We start from the raw sequence: 27,240 nt of genomic DNA, 5'->3' as shown, positions 1-27,240 counted from the left end.
CACTGCTAATGGTGGGTGGTGTTCCGGACCAGCCACACTGCAGCAAGAGGACTGGGTGGCTGGATGGGCCCCACGTGCCTCAGTGCTGTTGGGACCAAGGCAAGGGGGACTCGCAGCCTCCTCTGCAGTGCTCAGTTTGCATTCAACACAGCTGCCTCCCTTGTACAGAGAAGGAGATGCATGCGCACGGCGTGCCACCGATTTGCCCACTAAGCGATGCAACTGGGCAACGTTCATCAGATTAGGCGCAGGCTGTTCTGCGGCGAGTCCTTGGCTTCCTTAGTTCCCTTTGCCCCAAGATTTCTTGCTACGAGCACCACAAGCACCACTGAGTCTTGCTTTTGACTGCTGAGAATTTACAATAAAATGTGAATAGAAATGGAAAATGAAAAAAAAGTTCCATTAAGTAGCTCTGAGCTGAAGGAGCAACTGTGCAGCACCTTCCAGTTGCTTTGGTTGGAACAATGATAATTGCTTCGTAATATGCAGGTTTCATGGATCTTTTGAGTCCCTTCTGTCCAATTTGCTGGACCACATCTGTCACATTTCCAGAACTCCAAACTATGTATCAGCCTTCCCTAACCTGATGCCCTCCGGATGTGTTGGACTATATCTCCCAGCATCCCCCAGTCAGCTTTTATATACAAACCACTTGAATTTCAGGCCCTGGGCCACACAAAGCATCAGGCCCCTTGCATGCTTCCACAAACCACCCTAAGAGCACAAGGAAGAGACCAGAGACTGTCTGTGCAGACTGAAATAGTGCTTCCACTGCTATGGGAAGTTCTTCCTATGCTCTGAGTAACACTGGAGTCTTTCATAAATAATGTGTTCCCCTTGTAAAACTGTGGTTTGGAGCCACAGGTTAAACATCACACTGGGACTAAATGTAATGTAGCGTAGCGGGGCAGGTTTGGAGCCATCTTCATCAAACTCAGTGTAAACATACTTTCACGGTCTGCTCTGATCGTGTGAACATAAGTAACCCTGGATGAGGCAAATGCAGCTGGATGATGGTGTAACGAGTTGGAGGCTCGTGGCTCCGATTTTGGTGGGTTCTGAAGCCATCCTGAGTTTCAGTCAGAGCCAGCCAGAACTTCAGTGGAGCTCTCCAAGATGCTGAACCTGCTTTGGGGATGGTGTTCAGTACCTTGGATAGCTCCCTTAGAATGGATTCACTGCCCACAGAAATTGGAGCCACCAGCCTCCACTGGTTGTAACAGCATTCCAGGTGCCAGGAAAGAGGATAGCAGGAGAGAGGGAAAAACATAGATGAGGAGGCGACAGAGAGAGAGAGAGGAAGACAGGGAAAGAGAAGAGGAGCGAAGAGAGAGAAAAAGTGGGGAAGAGAGGGATATGGGGGCAGGGAGCAAGGAGCAGAGAGAGATGCAGACCTCTCTCCCATTGCCACAGCTGCTGGAGAGGCAGCCACAGCAGGTGCCACAAGGAGGCTTTGGAGGGGCTCAGGTGGGCCCTCCAGTAAGTCTCACAATGGCCGGCTCCAGTACGTGAGCTGAGCTGGGGGAGTGTCCTTCACGACTAATGATTAATTGTGAGAAGGAGTCAAATTGCAATTTGCTGCATTTCATAGTCACAGAAAACAAACATTTTATTTTTTGATCAGAAGAATGAACTTTATTAGTTTAGTAAATTTGGCTGCAAATAAAAAAAGAGAGGCAGAACCTCATGACTTTTTAAAAAATAACTGGAAAGAGTTACATAGAAGGAGACATTTTGAAAATACGTATTAGAAATAATTCGCTTATGCATTTTGTGTGTGTATGTCCTGCAGTGGTCTACAATTTTAACGGAGGGATACCCAAATCTAAATGACAGCCTGATTTAGCAAAGGATCCACGTTATTGCTTTAATGCAAGGAGATGACTTGCATGATCAGTTGATTCTGGAGACTCATTTTATTTCTGTCAGACATTCGCAAGTCGCCCTGCAGTCTTTCATTATAGGATGGCCACATCCCACCTGTTTCTTTAAGTCTGGGCAGTTGTTGTAAACATCATGTTGCTTGCATGGATTAGCTAAGAATGAAATAAAACAAAACACCCATGTTGCATACTTTAACAATGAAAACAAACAAACAAACAAACAAAGAAGATGCTGCTCTCAAACAGAAGAGCCTTGCTGCATGAGACGAAAGAAGGGAGCTCCACCGTTTCCAGCATCCTCTGTCCCACAGTGGCAACTGGCGGATGCCCACAACTGGGGCATGAAAACAACAGCTCCATAGTTTCTGATTTAAATCAATATTCTTTTCTGACCATTCTGAAAATTTACCACACCTCTACATTTTAATCTTTAGGCACAGTTATGCTTTTAAAATCAGAGGATTTGTCACTTTGAACAGTGATTTGGATTGCCACATTCCTTGAATTGAACAATCCAAGATTCCCCATCCCCCTGGCCCAGGCTCTGGTGGCCCTAACAAAGTATTTTTGAATCATAAGAAAGAGAGTGTCTGCACTTAATGTCTGCAGCACAGTGAACTCCAAGAGGCCTTGGAAGTGCCTGTGAAGAACTGAGCATGTACCGTAGCTGTGTTGCCCTGAAACCTCCAAAACGCACTAGGTAGGGATGTACAAATTGTGTAAAATCCATTCTGTCTGTGTTTTGTGGGTTGTCAGGTGCCTTTTGTTCCATAGTCCACAAATTGACAGGAATATTATTTTTTTTTTTTCCAAATTTGAGCAAATTTGCAAGATCAAAAATGCATTCCCCCCCCCCCAATGCCTATGGGGGAGATGAAAATTTTTGGCCAGGTTTTGTTTATTTTGCATATGTTTCTACAATGAAATTTGCACAAAATTCAGGAAAGCTAGAAAAATGGTCAGCATGTCCGTGGAATCCACCCAACACCCAATCTATGGGTCAGATTTATGAAAATATGAATTCATTTAGTTCCAGTGTGGATTTCTCTCACATCCCTAGCACTGAGTTTCAAGTTGCTTTTATTTGTCTCTTTTTCAAAGACCAGATGAGCAATGACACTCTCCTGGCCCTCACACAGTGGTGTCTAAGGACTGCGTAGGAATGTGGTGAGCAGGATTTTGAGCAGGATCGCAGGGTGGCCCTGATCGTATGACCTGTGTGCTGGTTCATATATTCAGTGGCTGAGCGTCCTCTCTGCTGCAATGTGAACCTTCTGGAGGCCTTGAATGCCCCCAGGGATTGTGAGTTGCCCATGATAGCCCAGGGAATTTATAGCTGAGCAGGGATTTCTGTTCAGTTCTTCCAGGGTTGAGGCGAACTCTTGTCTACTAGATGGCACTGCGATTGTGTTCAGAAGGACAAAGCTATGACTTCTTGGTTTGGATTACTTGCATAATACACACCCCTCTCAAAGGGCACTCAGCATTTCCCCACATACCTCAGACCTTTTCGCTTCGCAATAGTTTATCATTCTCAAACTTACTGCACAATCCGTTGTCGCAAGCATCTGGGCAATCCCCGCATGGTGGTCCTATGGAATACGGGGTGTACTTCCGGCTTCGAATGTTCCCCCTGAAATGTTAAATGAAAATATGTCAGGCACAACCAGCAGGATATTTGCATCCTTGGGTATATGTCAAAGGGCAAGGATCATTTGTTGAGATATGCCATTATTAAATTCCTGCAGTTGCCTGCTCTTTCACACTAAATTGCCTGCTCTTTCACACTAAATTGCCCACACTTTCGCACTAAATTCCTGCAATTGCCTGCTCTTTCGCACTACTTAGAACGTATTTTGAGATGAAGAGCAGCGGCCCGTCAACCAGACAGGGGACCTTTTGTGTCCATACTGGGATGAGGAAGAGGAGACCAGATGACTAGAGGAGTGCCTGGTGGCTGCCTGCTCCAACAGAGGTTTGTTGACCATTGGCCATGTGGACGGTAAGGAACCTTTACTACTTGGCTGAGGTGAGTCATGTCCAGGTTGGACCTGAAGGAACTCTGACTCCCTTTGGCCCTCTCCTGGCCTATGAATGGAGGATGAGATTCTCTCAAATCCCTCAATTCTTGCCAGCTTCTCTACCCACCATGTCCTTGAATATTTGCTGTACTTGGGGCTCATGTTCCTTTCTAGGGAGCTAGATTTCTTGCTGCTTAACTGAGCTGGGAAAGAATTGTTTAGTGGGTCACCAGACATATTGGTGGCTGTGGTTTTTTTTTAAACTTCCTCTCACCATGTCTTCTCTGGGTGTGCCCCCCTTCCAATGTTGGTTCTGCTTTGCTTCTTTCTGTCACAAAATGCACCCTTGCTTGGAGGAAGAATTGAGGCTTATAGGTTGAGTGAGTTTTGCAGCACTCATCAAAACCCCTTTCGGGAGCATATTCAAGATGCACTGAAGCAGCCCAAGCAGTTAAGCAATTGGGGAAGGTGCTCGGATGTGTACCCAGAAGAAGAGAGTGAAGGTGGCAGGATCAGCCTGCATTAGCTTTGATCTTACAGCATTCACCTCCCAATTTCTCATCTGGAGCAAACATACAACCATTTTATTCCATTGAAGTTGTTGTGCCTGCTTTGTCCAAACATGGAATGATGGGCCTAATTTCTTTCCAACTGCTAGTGTGGCCCAAAGCTATATGCCAAATATGGTTGTGAACGGCTCAAGTGAAAGGACTTGGTGCTTGCTCAATTTTCCTCCCGCTGGAAGTGCCGTATGAAAATCATTGAGATATTGTGCCATAATTCCAGCACTCCATCAGTGGAATAAAGGAGAATGGTGGGACAAGCAGCACTGAATTTGCACCAGGAAGACGTAAACCTGGACATGTGTAGATGGAAGAATTGCATGCATTTCCACAAGAACCTTCTGCTTAAGAACAGCCTCCAAACCTCTGCTAGCTATTTCTCCACCCAGTGGTATTTCCCTGCTACTTCTAAAAAAGGAAATTAATGAGTAGGAGAGGTGGTGACCCATGTGGAAGGCAGCAATGTGTGTGAGTGTGGGGGATACCGATCTGAATAGGAAACTAAATAATTGGCCATTTATGTGGTGCACATGAGTAAATGGATTTTGTTCCTTAAACAAGTTTACAAGAGTCCAATCCTTCTTTAGCTGTGGAGGTGTTGTGAAGAAGTGGAAAGCCATTACTGAAAGGAATGACACCACCACAGCTCCTCAATGTTGTACTAGGCTTACATTATGTTGAAGGGAAGACCTTTATGTAGTGGTTTGGAGGTCAGGATTGCACTTTATTGTGCACAGAGCCAGAGGTCAGTGCTATGTCCACATCCCTCACACCCACACTCTCCCTCCCAGTGGGAAAGACCCTGGGCCCTCATCATGCCTGCAGCCCCCAGCCACAGGGGATCACTTCAAGGAGGGGAAAGTCCCATGTGGCTGTGGCTGAGTGAGATTCTCGTGTGCAGCAGGAAAGGATGTGCATAACTTTTCATGCACTATCCTCACATGGACAGAACGCATGCGTGGCACAAACATCTCAATTTTTAAAATCTTTCTGAGCTGCCTATCTAACAGTAAATGCAATACAAAAATTGATGTTGCTGTTCAAACCTAGAAAATTCATGTGGGCTGGCAACCCTAAACTGAAATGTTCATGACTCAAGAGTGAAAACAATGGCATTGTGAAGAAGTAATACATTCCTGAGTTAATACATACCCTGGGCAGTACTGGCAAACTTGGTAGTACTTGTAAGTTGCCTGATGAGGGCAGTAGGCAATAGCGCACCCCAGTTCATGAGACCTATACCAAACCACCTGCAGATACACAAATGAAGATGAATGTGAGCACAGTATAAATTAGAATGCAGACCAATTACATCATTAGGGTGAATTAGAAAGTGTATTTCCACATGGGATGGCTGCTTATGAATCACTGAAAAAGATGGCATGCATCACTAAATAAAGAAGACCAGAAGACACCGATTTGCACAAAATTTGGAGATGCTAATTTATACGTATAGATATAAGTTACAGAATAGTTAACTATAATTCAAGTAGAAATGCAGTACATTCATGCAGTACAGAGGGAAACAGCGACCAAGTGGCCTGTGTGCCTGCCTGCTCAGTCTGCTGTCCAGGTGCTAAGTTTTGATGGGCACCTTCACGCCCCTGCTGCTCTCCCTCCTTAGGGTTCTTTATCTTTAAACCAGAATTGGACAGGACAGCCCTTCAAAGAGAGGAGACCTTCAAAGAGAGAACTGCTCTGCATAAAGAAGCACACATGGTCACTCTGTCTCCACAAGACTGTATTCATTTCCTTTCCTTTCTAACATTTTCTACACTGCCCAATAACTAAAGCTGTCTGGGTGGTTTACAAAGATTATGGGTTCTAATGGAATCGACGCACAGTTCTTTTTCATGTTGTTTCTCAGAATCACCTCCTTTCTCTTTTAAAGACTTTTTAAAGTCCTTCTGTTGTCTTTCTGTTGCAGAGTTCTGGGGGAACAACCGTTTGCTTGCCCTCCCAACACGTGGCCCTTTCTCTCAGTGTGTTCCCATTTCTGCTGCCTTTGCAGGGGGAATGTGCTGGAAGGATGGTTGAGGCTGTGTGTTCCTCCTCTTCTCTGATGGAGTGCACATGCAGCCACTGGTTGGCAACTTTCCCTTCAGGATCCCCTCCCTTCTGGTAGGGATGTACGAAAGTCACTTACCTTTTCACGAAATTTGATTCGAGGTGGGAGGGAGGCGCTCCGTCCCTCCCCCCAAAATTCTGGCCGGAGGGGGAGGTGCTCCGTCCCTCCCCCCCCGAATCCTGGCCGGCCGGGTCCGCAAATGACAGTGGCCGTAGCCGCCGCCGTTTGCGTCCCTGCAGTCAGCTGTGATAGGCTACGTAAATGTTTATGTAGCCTATCACGGCTGAGTAAAAAACCCCCCAAAACCCCGCACGTACGCAAATGGCGGCACCCGTGGGCGCCACCATTTGCGTTCCTTATTTTGGCATGTCTAGTCTACGTAAACATTTACGTAGACTACGGCGAAAATAAGGGGAACCCAAATAGCGTAGCATCTACGCTATTTGCGTTCCCCTTATTTTCGCCGTAGTCTATGTAAATGTTTATGTAGACTAGACGTGCCAAAATAAGGAACACAAATGGCGGCGCCCATGGCGCCGCCATTTGCGTACGTGCGTTTGTTTGTTTTTTACTCAGCTGTGATAGGCTACGTAAAGATTTACATAGCCTATCACATTTTTTTAAAAAATCTAGCCGTGATAGGCTACGTAGGGGTGGACGAAAGTCACTTACCTGTCGTCGAAGCTTGTTCGCGGTGGGGGGGAGGCGCTTCGCTGCTCCCCCCGCAAAGTTCAGGCCGGGGGGGAGGCTTCCCGCCTCGCCCGGCCGAAATTCAGGCCGGGGAGGAGGCTTCCTGCCTCGCCCGGCCGCGAACTCCAAAGTTTTTTTTTTTAAAAAAACACGCCCCCGTGATAGGCTACGTGACGATTAACGTAGCCTATCATGGCTAGATCTGCAAAGTCAGCCATGGTAGGCTACGTTAATCGTCACGTAGCCTATCACGGGTGACTTAAAAAAAAAAAAAAAAGCGCGTACGCTAATGGCGGCCCCCATAGGGAGCCGCCATTCGCCTTCCTTATTTGGTCGCTGTAGTCTACGTAAAGATTTACATAGACTACGGCGAAAATAAGGGCAACGCAAATAGCGTTGCCCTTATTTTCACTGTAGTCTACGTAAATCTTTACGTAGACTACAGTGACCAAATAAGGAACGGGAATGGCGGCTCCCTATGGGGGCCGCCATTATCCGTACGCGCTTTTTTTTTTTTAAGTCACCCGTGATAGGCTACGTGACGATTTACGTAGCCTATCATGGCTGACTTTGCAAATCTAGCCGTGATAGGCTACGTTAATCGTCACGTAGCCTATCACGGGGGCGTTTTTTTTTTCTTTTATTGGAATGGCGGCGGCGGCAGCCGGTCAGAAGACCGGCTGCCGCTTCCACCCCGCACGAACACCCGCCGAACCGCCGGCTGGACCCGCCGCCGGGAGGGACATTCGGCAAAGGTAAGTCCCGTCCCGGGGGGGGTGCGGGGTGCGGGGGGGTGCGGAGGATTTCTCCCCGAAACTTGTTCGGGGGGCCGAACACGTTGGCACTTGGCCCCCCGAAGTTTCAGGGAGAAATTCTCCGCCATCCCTAACTACGTAAATCTTTACGTAGCCTATCACTTTTTTCGTTTTTTTGGTTTTTTAACTGGAAATGGTGGTGGCGGCAGCCGGTCGGAAGACCGGCCACCGCAGCCACCGCCGCCGAACCGCTGCCGAACCGCTGCCGGAGCTGCCGCCGCCAGGAAGATCCGCCCAAGGTAAGTCCTGTCCTGGGGGGCGGCGGGGGGGGCAGACCGTTTCGCCACCGATTTCGGGGGGGCGAATGCGCTGGCATTCGGCCTCCCCGAGATTCGTGGCGAAATTCTCTGACATCCCTACCTTCTGGATTCTCACTGATAAAGGCGTTGACATGGCAGCACATGCCATTTCTTTGTTGCTAGGGAGTGGTGAATGTGGATCTGACTTCAGCTGGCATTAGGATGGGACAAGGGCCTGAGGTGGGACAGGGACCTAGATGTGGTCCCACTTCAGGCCTCTCTCCTCTTTCCTCACTCAGGATCTCTGGACTGGGAGGGGGCAGGCCACCCCAGGTGCACAAGTGGGATGGGTCCTGCTGCTGCCAGGCTGCATGGGGCAGCCGGTTGGGGATGGCGGGAGGATTGCCCATGGGAAGCCGGTTGGCCACTGTGTGAACAGAATGTGGGATTAGATGGACCCTTGGTCTGATCCAGCAGGGCTCTTCTTATGTTCCTGTGTTCCTGCCGGGCTCCTGCTGTCTATGACTGGGTGTTGGGGCTGTTTGCCGGGGGAAGTCAAATGCCCCATGATCTGCATGACTGCTCTCTGCTCCTGCAGCCTAGTGATTAGGATGTGCTTGGTGTGTGTTTGAGCTCCTACTCTTTTGCCCCTAACACGGCTACCCTCCCCACAGGCATGCAAAGGGTGAGTAGGGCTTTTGCTCTTTCCCCTGGAGTGGCTTGAACTCACATGTGTGGCTTCCCAGCCTCACGCCCTACGGAGCGAGGCCCTGGGGGCTGCTGCCGTGATGCTGCAGTGGTGCTTCTGTGTCCGCCTTTGTTCTGTGTGCTAAACCCTCATCCTTGACTGCTTGTCCCAAAGTGCCTTTCCCTCTTGAGGTGGACCTTGAGCCCTTGCCCCAGGATGACCACAGGTGCTCTTTGCAGGCCTGCTGAGGGAGCACGTGGGTGTTGCATTGTCTGTGGTCTCCTGCCTTCCCTTTGGGTGCTATGCGGTGAGTTCACTGGCCCTCTCCATGTGCGGGCAGCGCAGACCTGGCCTGGTACAGGCCGTCAGAGGTAATCATTAGAGGTAATCAGAGGTAATAACCCTGCTTCGCTAGTTTGCCCTTTCAAAGCACTGCTAGGTTCCAAACACATTTCAAAACAGTTGGTTAAGCATCAGTAAAAAGTACAGTTTTGACAAACTGTGGTGAATGTTATTGTACCTGAGTGTAATGGCCAATCATGACGTTTTGTGCAGTTGGTCCATAATTAAACCTAAAGTATTTTCTTTCATCAAACCAATTCTGAATGGCATAAGACCATGTGTAAGGGGCGCTTGAAAAGAAGAGATTTTCTCCACACTCTACACCATCTGTAAGGAGAGGGAGAATTATTGACAAAAATGTGAAAGCTCGGCTACTTCTACAATTGAGTGAAACTGCTTCAGGAGCAGGAGCATTCATACCTGCGAGGATCTGGCCCTTTCTAGAGTATCCACAGACCACAGTTATCTTACCCCTAACGTTAAGATCTCATCTGGAGATGGAAATGCTACCTCTGTATTTACATGTTGGGATTTTGGAACTATTTGCTCTCTGATTGGAAGTGCTGTATAAATTAAGGCCGTTGAATTTTGAAACAGTTTACCTAGCCAAGTCAAGGAATTAACTTTCCACTCCTCTCCAAAGGTCAGACAGAATATTCATCTGGTGATTTCCTCTTTTTGGCAACCACAGTCATCAACTTTGGAAATGACAGAGAGAAAGGTTGGACAGGATATCCCATGATGCAATGGGATTGTTATGTACTTCCCAGTTCCTGCCATGGTGAGTATGATCCATGACTCTCCCAGTACAGAGAAAGGGACTCCGCCAGTTCTCTTCTCTTAGCACTGCCTGAATCCCGTTTTGTGCAGGACCCAATGGGGTGGGACATTGCACACGTCACTAAGGAACTCAGCCACCGGCTGCTCCTCCCATTGCCAGCCAGGCCCCTGGATGTGTGTGGCACCCTGTGCATGTGGCACAGGGATTCCCTCCAGGGGACTCTATGCGCAAAGCCTTCTCCTGCTCAGACATCCACACCTAGCACAGGGACACTGGGGGGCAGGGCTGGGGAAGCCACATGACATCAGGGACAAGAGCCCGCCACACAGCCCCACTGTCGCTTTCAGTGCAATGGCTGCTCTTCACATTTAGTTATTCATTTCTATCCAGCCATTCCGCCTGACAAAAAGCCCCTAAGGCTGCTGACAGAAAGTGAGAATTAATACATAGTAAATATGTGAATCAGGCCCACCCCCAAATAAAGAAGCGCTGCATATTTGTGGGACTTCCTTGACTTGCAGAAGTATATTAGTTTGCAGATTACAAACATTTGTAACCCTCCTTCTCCCCCCACCCCCCAAAAAAACCCAGTCTGATGAAGAGGGGCATTTCTAAGCACTTGAAAGATTCAGGGCCTAGGCCCATGGGATGCAAATCCACATAATGCTGCCATATTCACACTGATATTTATATGCTTATTTAGAAATAATTACTGGGATTTATTTACATTTTACAGAAGGCAAAGCCAGGCAATTAATTCCTCACTCAAATCGCCTCAAATAAAATAAATCCTTCCATTCATTTGCACCCTGACCCAGATCACCCCAAATCTGTTGTTCCTCTTTAATTAACATTAATTTGCAACAGTGAGAAAAATGCAAAAAAGAGAGTGGCTGGTAGTTTTTTTTCCCCCTTCATGACACCCCCCTCGCTTTCACACACTAAAAATGACAATTTTTGCACCAAAATGGAGTGTGAAGAATTTGACAGGAGAGCTAATTACTAATTTTAAGTAATTTAAATTTGTTCATGTGGTTGAAGCCTGGAGTAACATCTTCACCCACTGGGGCAGATGTACCTAATTATGATCTTGTATTGTTGTTATGGTCCTGTACTGTGGTGTGTATTTTTGGTTCTGCAGATGTGAATTTTACCAAGTTTCTCTGTGGCTACCATGCTACTTATCCACTTGGTAAGCTCTGTCACTCTGGCAATGATTCTATTCTTTTCCATTTGTCTTAGCGCAGTCATAATTCTTTTCTTTCAATGTTATGGGGACTCTCCGTGGCATATGTTGCACTGGCTGCACCGTTTCATCCACTTTGAAATTAAGGTCCCTGGGAGACATCCAAGTCCTTCAAAGACATCATGGTAATTTTTTAGGATTTGTGCTTTTCATATGCCACCTTGTGCTTGTCCCAGAGCCAAGGTTCTATTGGTTTCTAGTCTGATTGTGTGGATGTCTTGTGAAGTATGCAATGTTATTAGTTTCATTCCTGATAGGAGGGGCACATAGACTTATATGCAAAAAGTGCTGTGAATCACCCATATACCCCAGTTTCACAGTGCTATTTTGCATATAAGTCTATGGGCAAGCTCCGTCGATTGCCATGTTTTTTAAAAGCAGGGGCTCGACTGCAGCCTGGAGGGCCAGTGAGCGGGGGGAGAGCTCGGCTGGCACCCAGAGAACCTGAGCTGGGATGGGTTCTCACATCCCTAAATGCTGAGCATTTGCCAGGATCATGCAATTTGCCACAGTATCCACAGCTCTCTCTCTGAAATCCTCTGGCCTCAGTACTGTTCTTGCATGATAGCATATGCATGTTCGAATGTTTTTTTGGGCTGACATAATACATGCTGTCTGCTTCTGAAGGGTGCATTTCTTGCATTTCCACTAGAGTTTGTTCACTAGCTTTGCATATGTCTATGGCTTAGGGGTGTACAAAACCCCGCTTACCTGGCTCCTCCAGGTTCCGCAGGCGGGGGGAGGCAATCCGTTCCTCCCCCTGGAATCCTCGATGGGGGGGAGGCGATCCGTTTCTCCCCCCTGGAATCTTGCTCGGCTGGCTCCAGTCCGCAGCCAGGCCGCGGAGCCGACGGCCGGGCCAACCCGCAGCGGGGCCTCCAGCCGCTGCCGGGCTGCTGCGGATGCAAATGGCGTCCTGTGTAGGGGACACCATTTGCATCCCTACGCCGGCCCGTGATAGGCTACGTGAATATTTACGTAGCCTATCACGGCTAAAGCAGGGACGCAAATGGCATTCCCTAAGCCATTTGCATTCCCGCTTTAGCCGTGATAGGCTAGGTAAGTATTTATGTAGCCTATCACAGCCATTCCAAAGATGCGAATGGTGGCTGCAGATGTGGCCACCATTTGAGGAGCACCAGAACGGCTGACCAAGGTAGGCTCCGTTCTGGGCCCATTTTGCGGGGTGGAGGGGCAGGGGCTTCGTTCCGCCATGGATTTCGGGGGGCTGAATGTGCTGGCATTCGGCCTCACCGAGATCCGTGGCAGAATTCTCCGCCATGCCTACTATGGCTTCCCGCAGAGTCAAGGCAGGCTTTCTGAGCATTTTCATTTGCGTTCCCTTGTCCTTAATACCTATAACCAGTCTGTCTCTAGTCAATTCTTCTTTTAAAATGCTATATGCACATGAATTGGCCATTTTGCACAATTTAGCAACATATTGATCTACTATCTCCTCAGGTTCTTGTGCTAATTTGTTAAAGAGATAGCGTTCATATATAACATTTCTAGTAGGCTCAAAATGCTTTTGAAGGGCTTCTAGTAATATGGATGGATCTTGTCTGTCTGCTGCTGGAATATCAAGGTGCTGTTGGAGCAAATAACATTTTCCCCCATCACTAATAGCAGTGTTGCAAGCCTAATCCTTTTATCTTTACCATCCAGTCCTGTTGCAATCCAATTATTAAAAATATCACCTGCCATGTCCATGGGCCCTGGAACTGGAAGCATGTTGGCTGCCGTTGTCGAACGAAATGTCTTCTTCTTCTGCCATCAGCGTGCTTGCTGCCTTTATAAACAGTGTACTTGCTGGACTCCTTGAGGACTCCTTGAGCCTTCTTTGTCATCAGAACAAGATATTCAGTTCTGACTCTATAGTGCTTTCCTAACCCATGAAAGACGTGCTGTGACTGAAACTTTCTTGACAATGAAACAAGATCTTTAGTGCTTGCTTAGGCTCCCTCTCTTGACCTCTATACTGGAGTTCAGCTTCTAGCCTCCTAGGAATTTAGGAAATAGGGTTAGGGCCTCATGGGCCCAGACCTAACAATGCCTCTGACCTGTTTACTTTCAGGAATTATGGAATTATGGAATTTGAGGGTGTCAGCGGAAGGAGATGGAGAAGAAGAAGATGCAGGGGAATAAAGGGAATTGCCTGCTCAGGCCACAACAGCTTATAGTCAGGGTACATCCAGACAAGGCTTTTATCATTCCATTGCCCTGCCTTATTCATGGGAGTTATGGGGGGTCCAGATGTTGTCATATTCCACTCACAACCCTCCCATGCTTTCCCACCGCTTCTACAATCTTCTTTCCTACAGTAGAAATCCATTAAGGGGAACGAGATGGAATAGCTGCATAATGCCTTCTGATTGGTAGCACTAGGAGCACTCCGTCTGGAAGCGCCCTGTATCCTAAAGGTTGGAATTTGTCAGTTTTAGGAAGGAGGAGAGGGAAAGGGACACCCTTTCCCCTTCCCACTCTCCACAAGCCTCCCCCTGATATACAGCAATAAAGGGCTGAAGTTCATGACTTTAGGCTGCAATCTTATACCCACTTACCTGGGAACAAGCTCCTCTGAACGCAGTTAGACTTACTTCTGAATAGACATTATAGGATCACATTATTAGTGTTATATAGTAAAGTAGGGAAAGGTTTCAGGAAATCTGGAGGAGAGAAAGTGTCCTTTCTCTTCCTCCCCCTCTCCTGAAACTCCCTTCCACCCTCACTGAGTTCTTAACCCTGCTACAAGATCCCTATTCTAAGCTGGCTGGAGTACAAGAACTGTTAGGGGTTGGAGATACATCACAACATTTTATTGTGCTGGGGTCTTACTTGTTCCCTCTAAGACAGAATTTCTGTCTATCAGTTTGGAAGTGAACTGGGGCTGGCCAGCCCACGATGGATGTTTGTGAGCATATTCGTTTGTAAATTAAAAGAAAAAAAATGTTTTTAATCAATGGCAAGGATCTATGGTCAGTGCCAAACAGGACCTACAGATTGTCTCCCATACTATCAGAACCTAAAGTCATCCCATGAAGCTGAATGGTGGGAGATTCAGGATAGATAGAAGGAAATACTTCTTCACGGTTTAACTATGGAATTTGCTGACACAAGATGTAGTGATGGCCACAAACTATGATGGCTTTAAAAGGGGATTAGACAAATCATGGAGGATAAAGCCATCAATGGCTACTAGCCATAATGGCTATATATTACCTCCAGTATCTTTATGTCAGTTGCTCGGAAACATGAGCAGGAGAGCTCTTGCATTTATGTCCAGCTGTGGGCTTCACGTAGGCACCTGTTTGGCTGCTGTGTGAATAGAATGCTGGACTAGATAGCCTTTGGTCTGAACCGGCATGGCTCTTATGTTCTTAGGAGCAGTTGTGCCAATGTTGAGAGTGTCAGTTGAGAGAGAGGAGAGACAGAAAGAAAATGGACGGTGGGCAGGACCCACTTCAACCCCTAACTATTCTTATCCAGGCCTCCAGCCAGCCTAGAATAGGAATCCTGGAGGGGGAGATTACGGTCAGGTAGATACATGTTATAGTGTTAAAATCCTTTCCCTCCTCACACTATATAGAGGGGGTAGGAGGAAAGGAAAAAGAACAAATGTCCCCTTTCCCACTCTTCAGAAACTTTCCCCTGCTATCTAGTGAATAACAGGCCCCAATTTGGGGTGGATAGCCACCCTCAAACCTTCGCCCTTCAGCACTTTTATAGTACAATGAGGTAAAGTTCCAGGAGGGTGGAAAGAGAAAAGTGTACATGTACTTTTTCCTTTCTTGCTCCTCATCCTCCCCCCACCCATGAGTTTCAACTGATGATAAAAGGCTCTTATCTCAGCTTGCTGGAATCCAGAATATAACACGTCAGTAATCACATGTTATTTCGTATAGTTGCTTATACCAGGTAACGGTAGGTACAATTTGCCACAGATAACACTTATTTAGCCTACTGCATATTTGGCACTGAAAATGCAAATGGAAGAATGGAAGGGTTTTTTTTAAAGCAATTTCAGAGAGCAGTTTTAAGGCACAACGCTTTGTTTAGACAGAAAAAAGTAGGGATGGTGGAGAATTCTGCCACGGATTTCAGTGAGGCTGAATGCACTGGCATTCAGCCCCCTGAAATCCGTGGCAGAATGGCTGCCCCCCGCCCCCCCGGATTCCCCCCGGGACGGGGCTTACCTGGGGCGAATGTTCCAGACGGCGGCTGGTCTTTTGACCAGCTGCCGCGGCTGCCATTTCAATCCTGGTCTTTGCCGTGATAGGATACATAAGTATTTACGTAGCCTATCACGGCAAGCCAATTAAAAAAAACAAAAACAAAACAGCGTACGCAAATGGTGGCGGCTATGGCGGCCGACATTTGCGTTCCCTATTTTTCGCTGTTTTAGTCTACATAAATATTTACATAGGCTATTACAGCAAAAAAAAAAAGGGAATGCAAATAGCGTAGTGGGCGCTATTTGCGTTCCTCCCCCCCACCATTTTAGCCTACGTAAATATTTACGTAAGCTATTACGGTGGGAAAAAAAGGAATGCGAATAGCGCCCACTACGCTATTTGCATTCCCCTTTTTTTCGCCGTAATAGCCTATGTAAATATTTACATAGCCGCCATTTATGTACGCCATTTTTTAAAAAATTGGCTTGCCATGATGGGCTACGTAAATACTTACATAGCCTGTCACAGCAGCCTGGTTGGACGCAAATGGCGGCCGCTACGGCGGCCACCATTTGCGTCCGCACCAGCCAGTCCATGGCCGGAACTCTGGCTGAGGACGGCCCTGGCTGACTGCTCTGCAGATCTGCTGCGGAGTGGAGCCAGCCGGCAGGATTCCGGGGGGGAGGACCGGATCGCCTCCCTCCCCGTCGAGGATTCCGGGGGGAGGGACGGAGTGCCCCCCCACCGCGAACGGAATCCGAGAAAAGGTAAGTGACTTTCGTACATCCCTAGAAAAATGTCCTACTACTCCCAGCAAGCCCCAGCTAGCCATGCTGGTTAGGGAATGCTGGGAGTTGCAGGATTCTTTTCTGTATAATCAAGCATAGGATTGCACCCTTAGGCTTGGATCGAAAGAGAAGCATGATAAGCTGTGTGTGTTCAGAGCAGCTTCTGGGGCTCCAGATCTCCCCCCTCTCTTTCCCTCCCCCTCCCCCTTGAAATTCAGGAGCAGCTACCAGTATATGCATCTATTGTGTTAGGTGTGGTATTAAGATGAAAAACATTCAGCCATGAAGGACAACTGACAGGATTGGGATGAACCAGTCATACTTTACTGTTGGATTTTGGACTAAATTGAAACAAAACAATAACCTCAATACCTCATTAAATTTTTGACAATATTTCCATTTGCACTAAATTTTTGGTTTCTTTCAACAAAGCTCTGGTTTATAATAAATTTGAATTTATGCTTGTGAAGACAAGTCCTTAACTCACCTATTGTTCTCTCTTCTTTTGAAGTGTGCTCCAAAGTGCATTGGTTGGCCGAGCGCTGTGCATTTTGTGCAATCTTATTGCTCCATGTCTACAGGACATAGAAGAACGTTAGTAAATTGTGAGATGGTGGAATTGTGAGCAGATCAATGACTGTTGGATAGATGTTAATTATATTTTAAGTAGAATCTTTGATTTGAATTGGCCTCCTTTGGTAGCTTTATTTGTATTTACTAAGAAATGCATAAATTTATTGGTGGTGGCGGTGGCGGCTTTATAGCTATACATTGAAAAGTTGTTTCACAGCTATCTCCTGAAACCAGGGGCCAATCAACATGGCCTATTTAATGCAGTGGTAGAGCACATTGGGATCATTTGTGAGAGATGCTGCTGTCGCCAATCTGCTGCCATCCTGCAGCATCCATCCCCAAAATGCGCATTTTCGGAAAGTCCTTTTTCTCCATTGTTTTTCTTAGATGAGATTCTGGAGCAGTTCCACAGCAGTGTGCTCTGTCCCTGCACATTAAATCCTGGGCTTGCCTCTGTAAACTGGCTGTGACCTGCAAGTGATGTGGTCAAGGGCTGGGGCTACCTCTTTCCCCCCATTTGCAGTAGGGCTGCTTTCACAATAAGTAGCCTCCTTTTCCCATTCATAATAGCAGTAGCTCTGTTTCATTCACAGTAGTGGAGTAGCCTGTTTATACATAGTGCACACAAAAAAATACACAGAGCTGAAGGAGACAGGGCAGCCAGTAGAAGGAGTCTGCAGCCACACTATTTCGCAGTCACATTACTGCAATACACCTACAACTTCGCAGTGGCATGATACACCTACAATGAAGGAATACCCAGAAGAGAGGGCGGCCAGCCTCGGTATTTCACAGCAACAGCACACCTACAACTTCACAGTCGTGCAATATAGCTACAACTTCACAGTTGCAGGATACACCAACAACTAAGGAATATACACATGGGAAGGAGAAAGGGCAGCCAGCATGGCAACGGAGCATGGAAAGGGCTGGGAACAAGCCTCCCACATCATGGAAATGCATTGGGTCGCCCCTTCAGAGTAACACAGCAGTTTGCATTTTCCATTCAAGGATAGCAGCCACTGATTCATTTATGTCTCCCCTTCAGAATAGTCCACTGCATGTGTGGTTTTCCTGTGTGTTTGTGGGGAGGAGGAGGAGGCTTAGTTCGGGTCAGGGGGCAGCATCAGCAGTAGCCACCACTGCTGACTCCAGACCACTAGCAGAGGGAGGCAATTCCAGCCCCTTCCCTCCATGCAGGATCTAGGTGCCTCTTGTCAGTCTGCCCACTGGTCTGTCCCTGGGGTTCAGTATTGCTGGTTCATTTTGGTGGATGTGAGGGGGAGAGATGTAGGGTAAACTACCTGGCATTACTCATCCCTTCCGTTAAACTTCCCTGAGCAATGAAGTATGGAGAGAGGCGGGAGCAAGCCTCTCCCGCTGGCTGAGCAGCATCTATGCACTAGCAGGACTCTGCCCATCCAACCACAAAATAAGGTGAATTAAAGTGCAGTTTGATTTGTGAAAAGTGGATTTTAAGGTTGTGTTTACTCTGCATTTTTTGCTTCATGTGCCTGGGATGGACCAAAAGTGATTTCATGACAGTCCAGATAATACTGGAAGCGCCTCTCATTCTTTTTCTATGTAGACTCCCCCTAGGTTCAATAAACTATGGGCATTAGCAGAATTGAGCTTATTTTTTTATTATAAATATAACCCAAATTTCTTTTTATAGCTGAATCAGATGTGTTCTCCTTACTGTCCTTGACTATAGATCTATTTTTGTCACCTAAATTGTTTTTTAAATGGTTTATTTAGCAATAATCTGCTGTTCATTTTGTAACACAACATATTGAAATGGAAATTAAATAGTTGATGAATACTTACAAGCCAGCTCATTTAGTATTTGGAAACAATCAGCTGGTAGGGCTAACAACAAGTGCCAATGACTCACTCTGAAGGAAAATCATTGTCACGTGGCAAATATATTTCATTTACAGTTGTTGTACCTGATTCAGGCAAGCCTTTTTGCCAATCTGACAAGTATTTGTTAATTTAGTATTTATCTCATTATTATCGTTGAGGAGGTCAAGATGGCATGAATGGTTCTCCTGTTCCCCTTTTGACTCTCACAGCAGCAACTAGGGCTGTGCACTGCTTCGGTCTGAAGCCCAAATAACGAGGTGAAGCAGGCTGATTCAGAGGTGCCTTGGCATGACACGAGGCAGATCAGAAGAGCACCAAGGTGCCCTGAAGTGAAGCGGGCCACGTACGAGGCACCTCGGTCTGCCTCATATATTCAGAGCTCTTCTGATGCATTCTGAGCAGCCCAGATAGCCTGTCTCCAAAATATATCAATGTGTGAAAGATCAGGGAGGGGGAGGAGGAGGAGCAGGGAGGGAACTTGGGTGAATGGCCAAATTAGGGCAGAACCAGCAGTGCCCAATCAGTGACAGTGGTGGAGGGGATGAGAATGCTGCATGCATCTTGGCAAAAGCCTATGTTTATTCATTGCCCCAGAGCAAGGGGGTTGGTTGGGTCAGAGCTGCGTTTGTTTCTTAAGTTTGGTTAGATCTGTGGGGTGTGTGTGTGTGTGTGTGTGCAGCTTCTTATACTTTCCTACCCAGTCCTTCTCATTCAACTCTACTTTCTTTTCTAGATTATTAATTGAAAAACAAACATTTTTACTGTATTAATTAGCTTCTTCTTGGCTTGTTCTTTTGCTCCCCCCCCCCTTAATTATTGTTCATTGTGAGAGCGAGAGCTAGTTGATTTGTTGGGTTCCTGAGAGAGCTGCGTGTGTTTGTTAAGTTTGGTTAGATCTGGGGGGGGCGGGGTGTCTGAAATTTGGCAGGTGTGGCATGGCTAATTTTTAAAAATTAAAATATAAAATAAATATAAAATATTCATTTTATGTGTGCTAGAAAAAAAAAGCACATTACTACAAAAACAAATTACTTTGCCAGCCTGCTGCCAGGTAATGTGTGTATTCAGCCGAAAAGAGCCTGAAGTCATCGACTGTGATTCTTCTGAATAGGAAGCACTAGGGGAAAGGGGTTGTTTGCACTTCAGACTTACAGCAGAGATTAGGGATAGTGACCTCCTCCACTTCAACACACCTAACTTATTATCCCTTCTGAGTTTGGTTTGAGTTTCTGAGAACAGCACATTTCACCTGTGCCTAGCACAAAAACTCCTGGGGCAAACTGTTGGAGATTTGGCAGGTGGGATCTCCTCTGGAGCAGGGTGAGAGTTCCCCAAATGTCACACACTTTTGTGAAACCAGTGAAAAGTTACAGCACTTTGCTTTGAGAGTTTTTGTGGAATAAATAAAAATTCACTTGCACCTAGCACAAAAACCCCAGGGCCAAATTGCCTGAAATTTGGCACATGCCCCCCCCCAGGGGGGCTGAGAGTTCCCCCAAATTCATGTATGTATCATGAAAACTGAGAAAGTTGTGGTCATTTGTGTTTTCTCATGCAAGTCAATGGGAAAGCATCAAGAACGAGCGATTCGGATGTCCAAATCTCACTTTGGATTCAGATCTGAGTCAAAGCGGATGGGGTCCAAATCAGTCTGAAGTGAAGCAGGGCTGCTTTGGAAGGCCTGAATCAGCATCCGAAGCAAAGTGAGTGTGTGGGGGTGTCCGTGCACAGCCCTAGCAGCAACGCTCAAAGGGAGGTTAGGCTAAGAGATTGCGATCTCTTAGCCTCTGTTGGTCAGAACTGTGTTCTTCTTAAGCAAGAGCTTGTGAAAGGAGTTACTGTGTGTGTTTATGCTAAACTTAACCAATTGGCATAAAATTCAAATTCAAATGTGCTGGCATAGTTTATAGGCCTGCATAGATTCCATTTCTCTTTTCAGAATATAACTTACCATCTTCAGCATGTTGCTGGCAGTGGGTTCCACTATTCTCCGTAGGTTATTGTGCTTGTCAGTGATCTCCGTTTGTTGGTCAGGGTTGCTGGTCATCAAACCAGGAAGTTTAGGAGAGGCCTTCAAACAAAGTGCATTATGCTACTCTTACATTTCAATGTATGTTTTATAAGCTTGTACTGGCAGATTTGTACAGATAGTCAAGGAAAGATATTATTCATTGAATAATAGATTAAATGCATGCTAGCAAAGATCACTTTCCAGAGGAAAAGTGTACCCACCGTGAACCCTCTTCCACACATCTAAGCCCAGTTGTAGAGTCTGAATCAGTCTTCTCAAATATCCCATTTTATACAAACTCATAAATGTCTTACCTCACCCTCTGATTGGTGCAACATTGCAGCCAGGCACAAATATAAACTGAGCAGGATCATTGCTGAAAAGCAAAGAAGAACAGGTCTTATTTATCACCTGTGAGTATTGTTAGGATGCTTCCAAACTAAGCTTTTATTGTACAACGTATTACTCTGCCTAATCATGACATTGTATGGGGGTCCAGATGGTGACATCCTCTACTTGTAACCCCTCCTGTGTTTTCCTACTGTTTCTTCCAACTTTTTTCTATCCACAAAAAAACCAACAGGCAGAATAATTGCACAATGCCCTTGGTTGGTAGCACTAGAAGCTGTCCATATAGAAGCACCATTCATCACATCACTGAAACATGTGACTGATGGCAATGGGTGCTTCCTTTCTGTATACATGTGCATGCATAATGTGACTGGGCTAACCTTTTCCAAAGAATTCACAGTACATTAGATGGTTAGATAATTCTGTCCCCTAGAACAGTGGGCCCAAAATGCCATCCTAACACTTTATTCCTAATAGAAAACCCTGTTTGGTCTTTTTATGTGCAAATCAAGATATAGGTGATTATTTCCCCCTGTTGTGACTTTTCTTTGTCAGCTTGTTTAGGCTATTCACAGATAGTGAATAACTGGCTCAGACTGGTGGCTATACTTTCTTAGCCGTGGGCTTTCACTTGGCATTGCTCCTTTGGTAGTCTCACACTAGCAAAATTGCTGGCAGGGTGTTTGAAACTGATCTTTTTTCCTGATAAAGTAACCTCAAGAGCTGTTAATGCTTTCCTGGCTAACTGCATTTACAATATAATTTTTATTATGGCCCTGTTACTGAAGAATGTGTCATGTATCATGTAGAATTATCATATAGAGTTTATACTGCATCACACTCACACAAGGCTAGTGTGTGCATACAATACATCCCTATGTCTGTCTGTCTGTCTACACACATACTTTTTATCAGACTGAAGTGTGGTTACTCAGCTTGAATGTATAATGTTACTCCTGGTTTACCCAGTCTACTTGGCCCAGGGAGTCAGGGCCTGGAGGTGCAGAAATCTGTTCTTATTTTCAAAGTGGGACATGCAAATTTAAAAGGTGCCCATTCTCTTCCTGGATTCTGTCTGATGACTCTATAGTACATGGGTTTCTTCCAGGGCCCAGAGAGCCTTGGAACCATGCTGTCAGAACTTCATTAAATGGCTCAAATAAAGGATTTGTGGGATATTAAAGGGGCACAGGAGTCCCCCTTTAAGAAAGGTGAGTTGCAAAAAAACCAAGCCCCAGGTTCCACCATTATAAGCCTCAAAATTCTACTGCTTATAAAAATGATACCTCTTAAGCTAATAGTGTGAAACTAGTCATCCATGATCCACCCAATGAGGCCTACAATTGTGCAAATCATCTGATGGATACAATAGAAATTGCCACAGGTACAGCAAGTTAAACCATGCTGAAAATCGACATATTTGTGCATTTCACTCTGAGCTGTGGTTCGGCATATCATATATTTCTTTCGAATTCTGGTGAAAATTACTAATGTACTTTATTCAGGTTTGTTAAAGAGATGTGCCTTTCATTGGTTTGGTGAATTTCTGAGCGGTGATTCAAAAATCATTAAGGTTTTTCTGCCCCATAAAAGCTTATGGTAGCAACTACAAAGTTATGTTGGGCATGCTCATTTTCACTCTGAAGGCAGAATGCTGCTAGTACTCCAGTGTTTTGAGAGGAATTCCAGTGTTCCTGTCAGTATTCTGACAGTGGGAGAGAGGACAGGAGGAAACTACTACAAGACATAGCGACAGTAGTGCAGTGGGAAATTCAGAAGTGCAGGGTTCCTTTGTGACAGTCACAGCCATGCCCCCTCACAGCCACGCCCCCTTCTAAGATTACACAACCTTGTAAGATATACAACCTTCAACCAGGATCTAAAAACAGTGCAGCTGAGATTAAGGCAATGGTATTTCAATTGGATGTCTGAGGAAAAATGCAGGGGCGTTAAAATCTTTTTCACTCACTCACTCACTCAAACACAAACATTTTAGGTTTTCAAAATATGATACTGTATGGAAGCTTCACCTTCACTCGGCAGCAGGGAAGGGGAGGAGATGGCTGGAAGATCCTGGCCCACAGTGGTAGGCTGGGAGAGGGAGGGACCTATCTCAGACCTGGCTCTTAAAAAAGTCCCAGGTCGTTGTCCCTGTGAGACCCCTAACCACTACACACCTGCGTAGTGATGGCCACCAATTTGGATGGCTTTAAAAGGGGGTTAGACAAATTCCTGGAAGAGAAGGCTATCAGTAGTTACTAGTCCTGATGCCTCTATGCTTTCTCCAGTATCAGAGGCAGTATGCCTATGTACACCAGTTGCTGGAGAACATGGGCGGGAGTGTGCTGTTGCACTCATGTCCTGCTTTGGGTTTCCGGTCGACAGCTGGTTGACCACTGGGTAAACAGAATGCTGGACTAGATGGACCCTTGGTCTGATCCAGCAGGGCTCTTCTCATGTTCTTAAACTGTCAACTGTTTTTGGTTACTGACTAGGGAACATCCCCCTCCAAGGCATCTTAAGGCCTGCTGTGCTGACGCCAACTACACATGAGCTAATATTTGAGTACTAACCTTTTTCTAAGGTGACAGGCAGTATAGCTTTCAAATAATGCATATATCATAAGTAACAGCTTCGGGGCATAGCCATACATAGTTGTCAGGTTATTATGTACTGTTGTCATTATATTAATTTTATATGTTTTATTGATTTATATGAGTTGTCTATTTACAAATTTTATTTATTGTTTTCATGTACTGCAGGATTCTATACTGCTTTTATTATTATTTCTTGCCATTTTTGTAAGCTACTTTCCATCTTTTCCTGAAGTAAAGATTATGATGATGATGATAGCAGTGATCATGTACATTTTTATACTAATAGCCAAAGCTCTCTAGGTGGTTTATAAAAGATCAAAGTTTTAAAACTACAATATAAAATGTAGTATAAAAACAATTTACAAAACAAGTTTAAAGCACTCAGAATAGTGTGTGTGTGTGTGTGTGTGGTCTTGTCCCAAAAGGACTTTCTGTTGTCCTAGTTATGATACAATTCATTACATGAAAGCTCCATGCAGTATCTAGGGATGTCTGTAGTTTCCAAATCCGGTACTTTTGGGGCCCAAGACATCCAAGCCGCAGGCTATTCTGGGAGTACAGGAACGTTTTGTTTTTGTTTTTCTTCCATTGACATTTGTGCAAATTGCAGCTGCAATTTACGTAATTTACACAAATTGCGGCTGCAATTTGCTTAATTTGAATAAATTATGGTCACAATTTGCACTAATTAAGCAAATTAGATCCATGATTTATGCAAATGTCAATTTAAGAAAAAACCAAAAACCCGACTTGATCTGTATCAACTCGGACCAGCTTGTGGGTAAGCGAGCCAAAGTCCAGGGGGCAAACTTCACCCCCCGGATGGATTCCTCTTATATCCCTAGCGGTATCTGAGGTAAAGTCTAATGCTGCACCTAACCTACAGATTCAGAGTGCAATCTTATGGCCCTTAGACAATGTCTTGCATTGTCTTACAATGCTGAGGATTTCCCCCTCCAAGGCCATAGATAGGACCTTGGAGGGGGAAGATCCAAGCATGAATCTCCCCCGCCCCTCCCAGCCACGAGAAGCTCTGTCATTCCTCCACCATGCTGGCATCTTGCTAGCAGGGTATGAGATACTCAGAGCACTCCGACATTGGACTGCTCTGTCCTATGGGCATCTAGCTGATAGGATAGCTGGTACTTTAAATGGATATTTATTGATTAGCTCAGCAATCCTTTCATTTTAGGCAGTCCTTTTATTTCAAGTAAAGAGCCAAGATTTTTAAGTTGCCCAGCCCTCACATTGCATGGGTGTACGTGTTCATAACTTGCTAGTATCATGTCTGATTTGTCACCAGCAATAAAGGTTGGCAACTCAGTGAGTTAAGATTGCTTTTAGAAATGCTGGCTTGCCCTCCTTTAGATATATACACCCAGTATGGCATAGTGGTTAGAGTGCTGGACTAGCACCCTGGGGACCCCAGGTTCAGATCTCCCCTCAGCTGGAAAACTGGCTGGGTGACCTTGGGCCAGCCATTTTCTCTCACCCTAACTTCCCCCATAGGGTTGCTGGAATGCTGTCTAAGTACAGAATGACAGGACATGCATGCACGTCAAAACTACTGTAGATAAAGTACTCTATGACCCCCCCTCTCACGCACCCCCCCCCTGATATGGTAAGACTATGATTCTAGCATTTGGGGGCAACAATGGGAATATAAGTGATGCCTTATGTTACTTCATTCCCCTCAAACTGGCAAGAGTCTTTGACATTCAAGATCTTATTTAGTCTGTCTTCAGATTTTTTTCCCCTACCCTGGTGTTCAATTTTTTAAGACTTCATTCTTTCAGAGGCATAGCCCATTTCCTCATGCTATGATACAGCTTTCACACATTTGCATATTCTATAACACATTTAAGCTAATATAGGATTTTAGCCAGAAAACATCTAAGGCACCTGTTTATTATGTTCTTCAGTTAGACACGTTTATAACCTTCTTCATAACAGGGAGTATTTAAAACAGTGGAGGCTGGTGGCTCTAATTGTGGTGAGGCTGTGACTTATAGAATCGCAGAATCATAGAATAGTAGGGTTGGAAGGGGCCTACAAGGCCATCGAGTCCAACCCCCTGCTCAATGCAGGAATCCAAGTCAGAGCATCCCTGACAGATGGCTGTCCAGCCTCGTCTTGAAGGCCTCCACTGTGGGAGAGCCCACCACCTCCCTAGGGAATTGGTTCCATTGTCATATTGCTCTAACAGTCAGGAAGTTTCTCCTGATGTTCAGCCAGAATCTGGCTTCCTGTAGCTTGAGCCCATTATTCCGTGTCCTGCACTCTGGGATGATCGAGAAGAGATCCTGGCCTTCCTCTCTGTGACAACCTTTCAAGGACGTGAAGAGCGCTAGCATATCTCCCCTCAGTCTTCTCTTCTCAAGGCGAAACATGCCCAGTTCTTTCAGTCTCTCTTCATAGGGCTTTGTTTCCAGTCCCCTGATCATCTTTGTTGCCCTACTCTGAACCCTGTCCAGCTTGTCTGCATCCTTCTTAAAGTGTGACTTTAAAGACTTAAAGACTTTATTCTGGTTTCTGTGAAAACCAAGCAGAACTCTAAAGGAGCTATCCAAGGTGCTGAAACTATTTGGGGCATAGGGGGTTCAGCGCCCTGCATAGCTCCTTTAGATTTCTGGCTGGTTCTGACTGAAACGCAGAATAGAGTTACATCTCCACCAGAACTGGAGGCACCAGCCTCCACTGATTTAAAATGATTTTTAGAGGTAAGAAGTGTGAATCTTACCTTTATTTTTCCAGGCAGTTCAGAAGAATTCTCTGCACCCTTAAGCAGTTCCTTTCCCTTAAAATTAGTGGATTTCCTTGCTTCAGTGAAGGATGTTATACATATATATATACACACACCTTAGCTCAGGTGCTTCCTGCTTTGCAAGGTGAGTCACACATGGGCTTTGTGAAATAGGATGTGATATTGTGTCACAGTCCTTTCCAAATACATATTTATTTGGGAATGGATTTTGTTTCCTGCTTTTTTCCTGGCCCACACACTCCCTGGACATATATATATTTTGGAACAGATTTCATTTCCTGATATTTTCCTGGCCCACTGCTGTAAAAAAGATTTGACAGGTGTTATCATCCTAAGGTTGTGCAGGATCACAATCAACCTGTTCTAGATCTGCAAAAAGGGTATAATTTAGGAAAAGCAATAAGTAAGGCTGAAGTTTCATAAAACTGGACCAGAGGCGATTTTCCTTCCACCCACATTCTCTATTCCAATTTACTAGGCATATTTAAAAAAAGTAGAAGTGCAAAACAATATTTCAAGATCTGCTGCTATACTTGGTGATACAGGCTGGTTTCTTAATAATGTACAGATAGCCCCTTTGTAAAATGCTAATATTGATGACTAAATCGGAATGTGGACATATGTGTCTTCTGTGCTGTAAACAGGAATTCTTCACACAATGGAAGCTGCAAGGTCTTAGGAGCAGGCTGCAAAGGGTTTCTCCACATAGGGCTTATATTGTGTGATCAAGATTGGTTACCCACGGAAGTTTGCAGCTCCTTTACATGACATGGTCAATCTCC

At 45.6% G+C, this 27,240-nt stretch overlaps 1 protein-coding gene across 1 annotated transcript; it reads right to left on the bottom strand.

Moving 5' to 3' along the window:
• Positions 1-1,570: 1,570 nt before the first annotated feature.
• Positions 1,571-26,518, bottom strand: LOC146358902 (cysteine-rich venom protein helothermine). The gene is made up of 8 exons (XM_084822767.1): positions 26,435-26,518; positions 21,061-21,122; positions 20,687-20,806; positions 16,784-16,871; positions 9,488-9,636; positions 5,620-5,717; positions 3,428-3,516; positions 1,571-2,036 (listed from the first exon to the last, which is right to left on the bottom strand). The coding sequence occupies exons 2-8, from the start codon at positions 21,118-21,120 to the stop codon at positions 1,912-1,914; spliced, it is 729 nt and encodes a 242-aa protein (XP_084678893.1). The 5' UTR covers positions 21,121-21,122; positions 26,435-26,518; the 3' UTR covers positions 1,571-1,911.
• Between the last annotated feature and the right edge of the window lie 722 nt (positions 26,519-27,240).

The sequence above is a fragment of the Heloderma suspectum genome, chromosome 1, assembly GCF_057233095.1.
Source record: "Heloderma suspectum isolate Gila_16-S chromosome 1, 16-S_ref, whole genome shotgun sequence".
Taxonomy (NCBI): Eukaryota; Metazoa; Chordata; class Lepidosauria; order Squamata; family Helodermatidae; genus Heloderma; species Heloderma suspectum.
The sequence above is the reverse complement of the archived record's forward strand: the minus strand, read 5'-3'. Positions and strand labels throughout refer to the sequence as shown.

Coding starts and splice junctions, on each gene's coding strand:
- LOC146358902 (XM_084822767.1), bottom strand. CDS start 21,120: ATGATCCTGCTCAGTTTATATTTGTGCCTGGCTGCAATGTTGCACCAA. Junction 20,807..21,060: donor TGCACCAATCAGAGGGTGAG/GTAAGACATTTA, acceptor CTTTGTTTGAAG/GCCTCTCCTAAACTTCCTGG. Junction 16,872..20,686: donor CCAGCAACATGCTGAAGATG/GTAAGTTATATT, acceptor TATGTCCTGTAG/ACATGGAGCAATAAGATTGC.